The sequence below is a fragment of the Podarcis muralis genome, chromosome Z (genome assembly GCF_964188315.1).
Source record: "Podarcis muralis chromosome Z, rPodMur119.hap1.1, whole genome shotgun sequence".
Lineage (NCBI taxonomy): Eukaryota > Metazoa > Chordata > Lepidosauria > Squamata > Lacertidae > Podarcis > Podarcis muralis.
In genome coordinates, this window is record NC_135673.1 from 25,236,716 (window position 1) to 25,249,127 (window position 12,412).

At 42.6% G+C, this 12,412-nt stretch overlaps 1 protein-coding gene across 1 annotated transcript in view; it reads left to right on the top strand.

The window, feature by feature from the left end:
• The first annotated feature begins 2,918 nt into the window (after positions 1-2,918).
• AMMECR1 (AMMECR nuclear protein 1) overlaps positions 2,919-12,412 on the top strand; it is a 127,967-nt gene continuing 118,473 nt past the window's right edge. The window contains exon 1 of the mRNA XM_077922738.1: positions 2,919-3,325. Coding sequence (XP_077778864.1) covers positions 3,127-3,325 — 199 coding nt within the window. The 5' untranslated portion in view covers positions 2,919-3,126. The remainder of the gene's footprint in view (positions 3,326-12,412) is intronic.

The following is a 12,412-nucleotide window of genomic DNA, read 5'->3' on the forward strand; positions in this document are numbered from 1 at the left end:
GGGGGTTAACAGACGATCCAGTCCTTCCTCAAGGTCAAAAATTGCTGAGTGGTTGCTGCAAGCTCGCCCTTTTAACAGCAGAGGAGACAGACAGTAAGAGACTTACCTTAATCAGCTCATATTCATTCCAATTTCTGCATAACCTGTCACCTCAGCACAGACGCTGCTCTCTGATAACACGCAGAGACTCGTACTCTATTACCCACCAATGATTTGGAAGGGTGCATAGTTCAATGGCACGGCACATGCTTTGCATCCAGAAAGCCCCATAAACAGTTCCCACAGCATCTCTGGCTAAAAGGAAATCAAAGATCAGCACCTGGAACAATCCTTACCTGTGACCTTGGAGAACAGTTGCTAAAAGAGGAGAGAAGGGGCCATATTAGTCTAGATCAGCCTGCTCAAATCTTGGGTCCATGGGTATCCACAGGAGCACAGCAAGAAGAGCAGCTTCCCGCTGCCCCAGATTACCAGATAATGCCCTGATTACCAGCTTTCATTTTTAAAAAAGGAGGGAGGGTATGTTTCTAGCATTTGGAGAAGCTGAGATGCAAGGCAAAATGTGCAGGCACTATTCTCCTCATTTGTTTTGTGAGTAACTCACCTGCTGCTGCCTTTTGGGGATGCGTGAGTTTTAATTTGGAATTCTCCTCCTCCAGCATCACCACCCTGGAAAAATTCCTGTGGATGCCCGTATTTGGGTCTCCAGTTGTTGTTGGAATACAACCCCTATGATCCCCAGCTAACAAGGCCAATGGTCGGGGGTGATGGGAGTTGTAGTTCAAGAGCTCAGTCTTCCCGTGTGTCACTTGTAACAGTCATTGTTGTTGTTACTGTTGAAATCAGTGGTTGAAATCAGTGTTGTATCGAAAGGTTCCGTGTGCCATCTTGAATCAAAATGGCACCCAGTTTTATCCAAACACAGATGAAAACCTGCTTCTTAATCTCAGGAACCATTATGCAAAATTTGGTTAGGATACCTTAAGAGGTGTCCCAGTGCATAGTGAACAAAGAACAGATTTTTTTTTAATTAAAAAAAGTTTTATGTACACTGTTGTACTTGCACATATTTTTACCACACTGTAAATTGCTCTGAGATGCAACATGGGAAGTGATTCATAAATTAAGTAAGTAAGTAAGTAAGTAAGTAAGTAAATAAATAAATAAATAAGATAATAAATAAGATCAGAATTCACCTTCAGGGGTATTTTTTAATTTTTATTTATTTTGCCCCTCGTATCTATACTCTCCTTGCATTGCCATTGTTTTAATGATAAGCAACATGAGCCCACAGCTGCTTGAAGAAGAAAGCTCCTCCCTTTTTATCTGTTAAACCAAAAACATATAATATAATTCAATAACATGTAGGAAATAAAGTAATAAAGAAAAATATATATAATTGAACCAGAAATTGAAATTAAACATATATTTTGGGCCATTGTATTCACAGTCCCTGGGAAGTATAACTATTGGCATTGGAAGATCCTTTTTCTGGTATAAATGTTTCTGCTTTAGTGATGGTGCAGGCCCACTTCTGATCCCATGTAGTATCCCATGGGTTTTGACAGGGTACTCACTGTGTGAGAAAACCTTCCAATGGGTCTACTCTAATACCAGGGCTCGTCCACCAGGCAAGAGGAGTCAATTGCCTTAGGCAGCAGGATCCACTTTAGGCAGTATATCCCTATGTGGATCTTTCTTGCCCCTTGTTCTTGATGTAGAACTTCCCTCACCTGCCCTTCCCTGGTGGAGAGGGGTCTATCTCAGGTGCCGAAACGTATTGGGCCAGCCCTGCCTAATACCACAAAGCAGCAGGAATCAGGATCAGTTCAACTGTTGTGTTTACCGGTGAACAGCCGATACACTCAGTATAGTAGCTAAAACTTGCTTATGCAGGCAAGGTTGTGGCTGCATACACCCCACCCCACTCCAAGAAAATATTAATTCTGGGCATTGTCATTTTTTAAGGGTTGCTGGGAATTGTAATTCCATGAATTCTTTTGAGGGGGGAAGGTCTATGTGCTTCGAATGTGCTTTAAAGCTATGGTGTGTTCACAGCCTAAGACTCCCAACTTAGTTCCCAGGAAACTATGGAGTGAACCACACCCAAATAGGGGAGGGAGCTTCTATCACAGACTAGGCACGTCTCTTTAAAGATACAGGCCACACACACTGAAGTAGGTATTAGTAAGTGGTCCTCAGATTGTACAACATTCTCATTTAAAGTTGAAGAGTTGCTAAAAATTCCAAATAGTGATGTATCTCACTGGAGGCACCGTATTAATACTGTTGTCCTCCTTTATATATAAAGTAACTTTCTGCCACATAGCTGAAAACAAATCTTGCTCTCTGCTATGCCATACGTTCTGAATGAATTCTTCAGCAATAGCTGTGAACCAGATTAGACTGTGCCATAAATCCTTATTTTATCACTCTAAATATTTCCATTTTATTACCAACCTTCTTCTCCCTTAAAAAAAAAAAACAGCCCTGGCATCTACCAATATATAAAGAATCGATTCTTTTATGCAATCTATTTTCGTTTGGACCATCCCATATCCTCAGTAACGCTAGCGACGGGGAAACTTGATACCTCGCCCCTGCAGACTTTTTTCAGACTCAGCATCAGAGTGTCTTTTCGTTATCCAGCTGCCCAGAGGCCAAGGGAGAAGCAGCCAGTAGAAAAGGAAGCCCTGCTACTGATGGGTTAAAAATGTGCAGACCTCTGCATAATGTCAGGACGCTGGAGCATGTGAATTCTCAGAAGCAGGGACGCTGCCGTAATTCAGCGCGTCACCCAACCCAAAAAGAGAAAGATGGTGAGGGCAAGTATAGTGGTTCTTCGAGCGCGTTCGCCTCCTCCTTTTAGGCTGGGCTCTTAAGGGTTAAGGCGAGGGGGGAAGCGTTGGTGGACGCACAGGCCGGCTCATGTCCTGTCAGTGGCGAATTCGCAATTTCACTCCCTTTCTGAGCATCCTTGCTCCCTACTGCCAGCAATTTCTTGCTGTGGTCGTACACTCCAGCAACCCAGATTCTCCACCGTTCCGCAAATTCTTGCTCAGGTTTCAAGCAAGCCACTGACAGCAGCCTGTCCTATTTTGGGGAACGTAGCCTCCTCGACTGCGGATGCAGCTTAACAATAACGCAGGAAGCATGTTAAAGAACTGCAGCTATTTGCCTTGCACGTTGTGTTCATTTCTCTTTATATCTCCATTTTCTTGCTCCGATCCCATAAAGGACAATCTCTCTTGCAAACAAAACCCCCAGAGCCTAGTTAGCGGGACCGAAGGCTCCCAGACACGGATTGCCTGCCAGCCACAGCACGGTAAGGACATGAGCACTTTTGGCTAGTTTTGCATGGCAGTTTGATGGAGCTTACTGAATGTGGTTCTTCCCACCTACCCACCCACCCCGTTTGCATCCATCATTTCCAGATCAGATTTGTCGGCATGGCAGGCAGCCCCTGGCAGTCCCAGTCTCCATTTTCATCCTCTTAAATCTTCCAGCCTTAAGTAACACATTTAGATTCGCCGTTCCTCTCTCTCTCTCCATTCTGGAAACTGACGACGCACATCGCCAATGCTGTTCAGTTCCATTCAGCTTACCCAGAGAAAAAAGCATGTCGGGGTTTTGCTGTCGTCGTCATCGCCGTTCTGTGTAAAACCTTACCGAATCCTAGTTGCTTTGCCTGCCTGGATTGCTTTAGATACTAAAGAAGGCTCATTTTATTCGTGCTTGGATGTATCTGAAGAAGTGTTTCTGGAACAGAACCCACCTCTTTCGTTGGGGTGGTGTTTCTGTCGCCAACATTATCCAGAAGCTTTTCTTCCAGCGTTTAGATGCCTTCTTGCTGGATTTAAATAGATGTCTTGACTAACTAAAAAATAAATAAAAAATGCAAACGCAGCAACAACGCTTCAGGGCTGTTTCACAAATTACTCAGCAGCAAACCCATGTTTGCCCATGAGTGTACACACAGCAGGACGTTGCACCAAGATGAGGGTTTGGAAGGATGCCATTGTCACATTCACACATTCTGAGCTGGGGGCTGTGTGTACATATGAAACATTATACCTTTGAGGTGAAATGTGCAGAGGCCCTTATATGGCAGGTGCAAAGGGTTTTCTTTGGTATCTCCCTATTACACGTGCTGTAACTCAGTTGTCGAGCATCGTATTTGCATGCAAAACGGTCCCAGGTTCAGTCCCTGGTTTCTCCAGGTAGGTCTTGGAAGGACTCATGCAGAAACCCTGGAGAATTGCTGCAGGTGGGGTCCCAGCAGCACTGCACATTAAAAACAGTGTCATGTCATTTTAAACGTCCATGGCTCCCCCAAGGAATCCTGGGAACTGTAGTTTGTTCAGGGTGCTGAGAGTTGCTAGGAGACCCTTATTGTTCCCTCACAGAGCAACAATTCCCAAATGGACTGGGAATTGCAGCTCTGCAAAGGGGAAAGGGAATTAGGAGGCCTTGTTTGGTTATTTGTTTGTTTACAGGGTGCCCTCTAGGGCATTTCCCTTACAAGATAGCTTACATAATTATGAAACACACACAAAATGTTTGAAACAAGAAAATCCAGACAGCAACTTCGCAATATTTTTAAGCGCTGATCATTTACTTCACATGTTCCTAAAGCAGCAAAATGCATTCCATTAAATCCACACAATGTAATTGCTTTAACTTGTTTTGCAGCAGAGGTGGAAAGCCTTTGGCATTCCAGATGTTGCTTGAGCACAACTTCAATCAGCTCTAGCCAGCATGGCTCCTGGTAAGGGATGGTTGGAGCTGTATTCCAACTATACTTCAACATCTGCATATCTTTGGATTTTGTGATGCAGGCCACCAGCCAAAATAATTTGTACAGAGATGCATGAAGTAACATACAGAAATACATTGTATTAGGTGAAATCATGATTTGTATTGAGCGTGAGAGCTGGGGAAAATAGCAACTTTGGGAAACCAAAATTGACAGATTATTCCATCCCTGGATGGGTGTAGGCATTCAGATAACCTGATCCAAAACTTTAGGGCTTTACAGCAGAAAACCAGCACTTTGACTTAGGCCCAGAAATGCCCTGGCTTGCATGAGAAACTTACAACTAGTTTAGGACTTGCATTGCTTGTTTTGACCACCTGGCCCCAACCAGGATCGAGGCAGCCATGTTCTTCACCAGTTTCAAGTTCCTGAACCATCTTCAAAAGCAATCCCACATACAAGACATTACCTGCAGTCTAGGATGAGACAGATGTTGGATGATTATGGTGCTATCTGACTCGCTTGGTGTTTCTTTGCTTCTTTGCCCAAGGAAGGCTTATGTAACTAAAATGATCATTTATTTAGACTTCCTATCATTTTCCAGCTGCCCACTCAGAGCATAGCCATGCTGTATTAACACTGCCAAACAATTAGGAATTGCAAGGTTACTAGTCTGCATAGCTCACTTGGTTAGAGTGTGGTGGAGATAACACCAAGGTGGCAGGTTCGATCCCCATTTGGGGCTGCATATTCCTGCTTTGCATGGGGTTGGGCTAAATGATCCTCAGGGTCTCTTCCAACTCTATGATTCTATGATATGGTAGTAGCAAAATGGCCAGCACATATTACACTGATTCTGTACCAGTTAATTGGCTATTTATTATTTCATTTCTGTGCTTAGTATAGAACACTGATATTAATGCTTAAAGGATCACTTATATCCATATGAATCTGTCCAGGCCTTTAATATCAAGCATACTTTTCCATGTTTATTTGTAACACAAGAAAACCTTTAATAAAAACTAATTAAGAAAAAATATGAAGCTCAGAGACTGTGCTCTTTGTCCCATCACTGGTAAGTAGGGATGGATGAATGTCAGCCTCACTTCCTCTCAGTTTCATATTTTTCCAATCTTAATTTCAACCCTCTACATTTCCACATCAGTTTGCAAAAAAAAAAAAAAAAGGTGGGTGGGTGTAAAAAGACCTCAGGAAAGTTCATCATCATTTTAATGTGGATTTCTTTTAACATGCAATTTCATCTAATATATTCATTTTCACAATCTTCCCAATATAATGCAATTTTTTATTACTTTATACATTTTATGGTTTATCCTAGTGAATTCAATTTTGTATACACTGCTTGGCTGCAGAACTGCAAGACACGATTCAGGGAAATGTGAATTTTCAAGAACGGTTGTGTTTCGGTTCATGTATTGTATAGTTTCAGAAAGTGTGGATTAGGTAGATTTGCAAACAGAACAAATTTCTCCCCCATCTCTGGTATTAGGATATGAGGGTGGAGAGATAAAGCAGGCCTGGCATCAGCTATTGGTCAAATGGAGCATTGGCCAAGGGCACCCAGAATCTTGAAAGGACCCCTCACTAGCCCATCATAGCCCAGCTATGTTGCCATTCACTGTCCATGGTGCCTGCCTGCCATCTTAAGTTACCCAAAATATAATGCCTTGCCCTATACATCTATGAAATGCATTGATTCCATAGATGTATGTTGCAGGCAGAGCCATACCCATCCTGGTCAGGGGATAATCAGTGGGGGAGTGGAGTTCATTGTCAGCCCCATGCCAAGGGCCCATCAAACTATGGACCTGGCACTGAGATAAGGTCATTCATTGCAGGTACTTTGAAGGTAAGCCAAATCCAAGGGCAATCAGTCTTGGTGTGCTCGCTGCTGAAAATTTCTCCTGCATCTTGCTCTGTTTTTCTTATCCTCTATCAGTTAATGAGAAAAGAACCTTCATTCAGTAATTAGCAAAAGAAAGAGAAAACATTGTGGTTGGCATGCAGAATTTTTTTCAGGCTTTCCTTGTGGTTGAGATGGCCAAGGGTGGGTTTTGAGTGCCCTTCTGCCCACAAATCATCATCCTCTCCAAGTGCCCACACTTTCTGAAACCCAAAGACATCTTCAGCTGGGCTTTCCTGTATGCATGGGGAACCAGGAAGGTTGCCTACCATGGCAGCTGTTCATAATTATTTCTTTAAGTGAAGAATTTATAGTTCTTTTTCTTTTTTAAAAAAAAATAAAAATCAGTGGATGATGATGATAGTTAACTTCCCCAGCTTCCACTAAAACCCACAGGAGACCTCATGATGTAACTCTTCCCAATGGGCCTTTTTTAGATTAGGGAGCTGGGGAGGCTGCATAGTGCTGGAGAAATGTTTAATGGAAAGGGTGGGGAACACCCACCACCCAAAGCCAATTCACAATGATACGGTAAGCTCAACCCTACACCCACCAAGGTTTTGGAAGAATTCTAAAGTACCCTGAGAATGAGGAAGGTGGAAGGAAGCCTCTTTTCAGAGAAATAAAACTTTAGAATAATTGAAGAGTGTGTTTCAGCATGTCACTAGTGAGTGTAGGAGTCTGGGGGTGGAGCACAGAAGCAGAAGTTCATCTCCAGGTTCTACTGCCTAAGGAAGTGAGGTTGATGGCTACCAGGAAAAGGGCCTTTTCAGTGATGGTGCTCATTTATAGAATGCACTTCCTAGAAAAGTTCACCTGGTGTCTATGCGAGGGCTTTTTAGGTGCTTTTTGTTCTCCAAGCCAGTTTAACTAGAATGGGCACATATACCTGGTGCATTAGATATTTGCACCAATGCAACACAACAACTACTAAATTAAAGTAATAATCTCCACTTTAAAGCCTTGTTGAAAAAGGAAGACCTTCAATAGGCACTGCAACAACAACAACAACAACAACAACAACAACAACAACAACAACAGAGATGGCACTTGTCTGATATGTAATTGGGGGGGGGGGCAGTTCCTAAGGGCAGATGCCACCACATGAAAGGAGCACTTCAAACATTGTACAGAACAGGGGTCAGGATTAGATGATATCTAAAGGAGACCCTCTGCTGCAGAGCACAGCGATTGGTTAGGTATTTTAATATTTTAGCTGCTGCACTGATTTCAAATAGATTGTCAATGCAATAGTTTTTATGACTGGCATTTTTGGTATTTCACTGGTAAACTTTTGCATATATTTGTATTTGTATATTTCTGCAAACCTCCCAAAGTTTTGTATACTTAAGGGTGCTTAACAAATGGTCAACAGTTTTGGTGGCTGAATTATGATAATGATGGCAAAGATGGAGTTGTCAAAGTTAAGGCCAGAGATGAGAAAGCTGCAATAGTCAAAGCAAAAGAAGATGAGAACATGGAACAGAGGAGGGAAAGGGAAAGGTCATGTTTTGCAATACTGTACAAAGCTGCAAGGTTTTACAACAGATTCAATATGGGGAGCAAAGGAGAGAGAGAGATAATGATGAAGCCAATGGCTTCATGCCTGAAGAACATGGTGACTGGTAATACTGAGAGAATATGAAGATACAGTGATAAAATATCCAAGTCGATATATCAGACAATCAGTTGGACATGCAGGATTGGATGGAGGACATTAGCTATACAGTAGTATCTCGGATTACATACGCATCAGGTTACATACGCTTCAGGTTACAGACTCCGCTAACCCAGAAATAGTACCTCAGGTTAAGAACTTTGCTTCAGGATGAGAACAGAAATTGTGCTCCAGCGGTGCGGCAGCAGGAGGAGGCCCCATTAGCTAAAGTGGTGCTTCAGGTTAAGAACATTTTCAGGTTAAGAATGGACCTCCAGAACGAATTAAGTACTTAACCCGAGGTACCACTGTAATCACAGAGAGGTAGAGTTGGGTGCTGTCAGCTCCCACCAAAAGGCATGAGATTTGACCACTCCATGCAAGATCAGGATGCAGACAAAGAATAGCAGAAGACTACAGATTAATCCTTGAGAGCCCCAGAAATATGAGGAAAACAGAGAAAGAGTGTTCCCCCGTGGAAAAAAACAGGTTGGAAAAAACAGACTGAGGACTGGAACCCAGACTATGTGATGATGCCCTTTGCAAAAGCCTATGCTGCCTTTCCACTCATGGATATTTAGCACAAACATCCAAGTATCCTCAATAAAGACTGTTCATAGTTTGCACAGAGCATTGATATGACTTTATCAAATCAAAAGGACTTTCACTGTCAGTTATATGCAGAAGACATCCTAGCTATATATTTCTAACCCAAGCCACCATCAGATCCTTTCTGTCCAACTGTTTTCCTGATTCTTGGGATAGTGGATAAGCAACTCAAATTCTACTATGTCCAAGACATTCACTCCAAGATTATTTTCCATGAACTCTTTAATTTCCCACTATGACCAGCCCAGAGCAGCACCTGCAGGTACTTGATAAAGCAGCTTTGATTTTGCTAAGCTGTTATGAGTTTGCCTGGGAACCTTAAAGTGCCTAGGGTGCAGTAGAACAAATTGGGAATTCTTGGTCAATTGAACCAGTTTCAGCCTGGAGTATAAATTTACTCTAAAGCCAAATCTCTGCAAGGCTGCCCAGCAAAACCATTGCTGGGGTAGAGTTTTAATAGCTGCTGCAAAATAGGTGGGAATCCTTATGCAGATGCTGCAGCATGTAAGGAGATCATTTAACGCTAGCACTTCAGAAAGCAATCTGTCAATTTCAATATTTGTATTGGAAGGGTGACCTTGGTGCTAAAAGCTTCTCACTGTGGTATTTGCCTTCCTGCTGGTGTGAGATTCTAAGAGGCAACTTGGCAGCTAATTCCAAACAAGCACATGAAAGGCTAGCCAACTTCTTTGCAAGAGTTCACAGACTTTGACCTACATTTGGCCAGTCCACCCATGAGGCAAGGTGAGGCGACCCACCCCCTGCCCCGCTCAGGCAGTAGAATCCACAGGAGCAGCAGATCTTGATGTAGATTCCTATCCCCCACCCCGGTTTCTGATGTAGATCTTCCCTCACCCCTTCTTCCCTGGCAGGGAGGTGGGGTGCCATTTTGTGGTTTGCCTCAGGTGCCAAAATGTATTGGGCCAGCTCTGGAACTGCAAGGTGGTCATACCTGGCCTCAGCAGTGTGGCCTATCAAGGGCATCCATTTGCAAGCAGCAGCTTGGCCAGAGGCATGGATCTCACACTGGGTGCTCAGTTAAACAAGCTCTCACCAGCAAATCAGAGGGTGAGCTTGATTTCACTCTGAAAGAAGGAGGGTGAAGTCTGCGCTTGAGCAAGGATGTACATATACTAGTCAGAACGCTGGAGGTCAGCTTGACATTAATAGGACATAATTTTTCTTTGTTGTCTATTGAATGTGTTGCCTTTCAGAAGGAATTATCCTCCCAAGGTGCTTTAAAATAGTAAAACAATATAATAAGGTTACATGTAAAAACACACACAAAACAACACACACATTTTAAAATAACAGCAATGAATGAATAAAATACTGAATGGGTTTTTTACCTGCCTTTCAGGATAAATTATCCTTCCCATGGTAGATTTTGAAAGAACTCAGCTGCCTTTAGGCCCGTGATGAGGTTGCTCCAGCCCTCCAGATGTTGCTGGACTAAATCCCCATCACCCTGGACCATGGACCATGTTGATGAGAGTTGGACTCCATCTTTTCAGTGCAGCTAGGTCAAGGGACTCCTGTTGCCCATGGGATTCCTTTCTGCAGTGTGGGTCCTACGCAGAAACAAAGGAATTTCAAACTAATCAAATGAATTTACCTCATGCATTTTTACCAGTTAATGCCACTGAGAACAATCCCCAGATATAACACCAAATTCAAAATTGGAACTACTGTCCACTTTAAGTGCTACAGCAGGAACAGATATGGCATTCAACTAGGGGAAAATGTACAAGACCCATAGCTTGGCTGTATTCATACAGTGAATACAGTTTGGGATATTTTTGTAAATGTACATGGTTAAACTTGGTTTGGCGAAGGCAGGGAAAGGATGATTAACACAAGGAATTTTATGCTACACAGGATTCATTTGTATGTTTCTGGAATGAGTATTTTTAGCAAAATGCAGCAATTGATTTTTATTTTATTTTTAGAAAACCAATAAGGTAATTAATGAGTCTGTGTGTTTGTGAATATAGGATTGTCTCCAACATGAGTCCTACTTAAAGGTGTGGGATTGGTTTTAATAGGTAGGAAAGGATATTTGATTGCAATTTATCCCTTCAGGTGCCCATGTGTATGGGTTGCATGTGCAAAGAGATCGGCTTACCACTTTGTTTAAAATGTGGGGCTGAGCAAAGTTCAAAGTCCCATCCTTAGCAGAAAAATCAAAAGTGTAGGAATTAGGCTGTGAAATCTTTTAATTAACTAAGTTCACAACCCTCAGAAATAAACTGGCAAGTACTGGTTGAGATGTGCTCAATTCTCCAAGTTCTAATCTTCAAGTTCTCAGCAAATGTCCTTAAGCAATTTTGGCTTCTGGACACTTTTCTTAGGCAGTCCCATCAAAAACCCATTTGTAAGAATCTATTGTGTAATTGCTGTAATGGGATAATACATCCTGTTCTCAAAATAGTTTGTGGATCTAAACCACCAGATTCCCCGTGAGCAATTAGTGACTATCCCCAGGTCTAAAGAGGTAATTATCTAATGTTAGCATGTGTGCTTGAAAGACCCTAAGACCTCTAAACATGCTTTCAGAAAGGCAGGATCTTTTACTGGTGTCGTATGGCATGTGCATCTAAATGCTTCTGTGACTAGAAAAGCATACCAACACACCAAAGCTACTGATATTTATTCAAAAGAACAATAGGTATTTGTAAGAATCCATTGGTTGAGCCATGGCAGCATATACATATACAGCCATACATATACAGTATTGTACGATGATCATGCTCCTAAATGTGAAGACATAATCGCTCCTATTTTAAAATGGGGAACTAGCAGTGGAAAGATACAATACAAATACAGTGGTATCTCGGGTTAAGAACTTAATTCGTTCTGGAGGTCTGTTCTTAACCTGAAGCACCACTTTAGCTAATGGGGCCTCTCATCCTGAAGCAAAGTTCTTAACCCGAGGTACCATTTCTGGGTTAGCGGAGTCTGTAACCTGAAGCGTCTGTAACCCAAGGTACCACTGTATAGATACAATGTTCCCTCTTCTAGCAATGTTCCCTCTTCTCTAGAATCTGCATGTGTGAAGTTCTTTATTAGGAGAGCAGGATGTGTGAAGTTCTTTATTAGGAGAGCACCAGATCTTTATTAGGAGAGCAGGATCACAGGCAAGTGTGATCCCGTGGCAAGTTTACAATGTTCCTTTGAGAATGGATAGGTAATGGGAGCAGAGGAACACAGCAGAACAGCAATGCTTAGCTCGTGTCTTACATACTATTTTGGAATTCACAGGAGTTCGAGATTTGAGGGGAAATATTTTGTGACATAAGAGGGAGCAATTAGGAGAGAGATAGGGGCATGCACAAAAGTGGCATATTTACAGGGGGAATGGGATGCCATCAACAAAGCTTATATCTTAGATCATGGGTAGGCAAGCTAAGGCCCGGGGGCCGGATCCGGCCCAGTCGCCTTCTAAATCCAGCCCGCAGACGGTCCG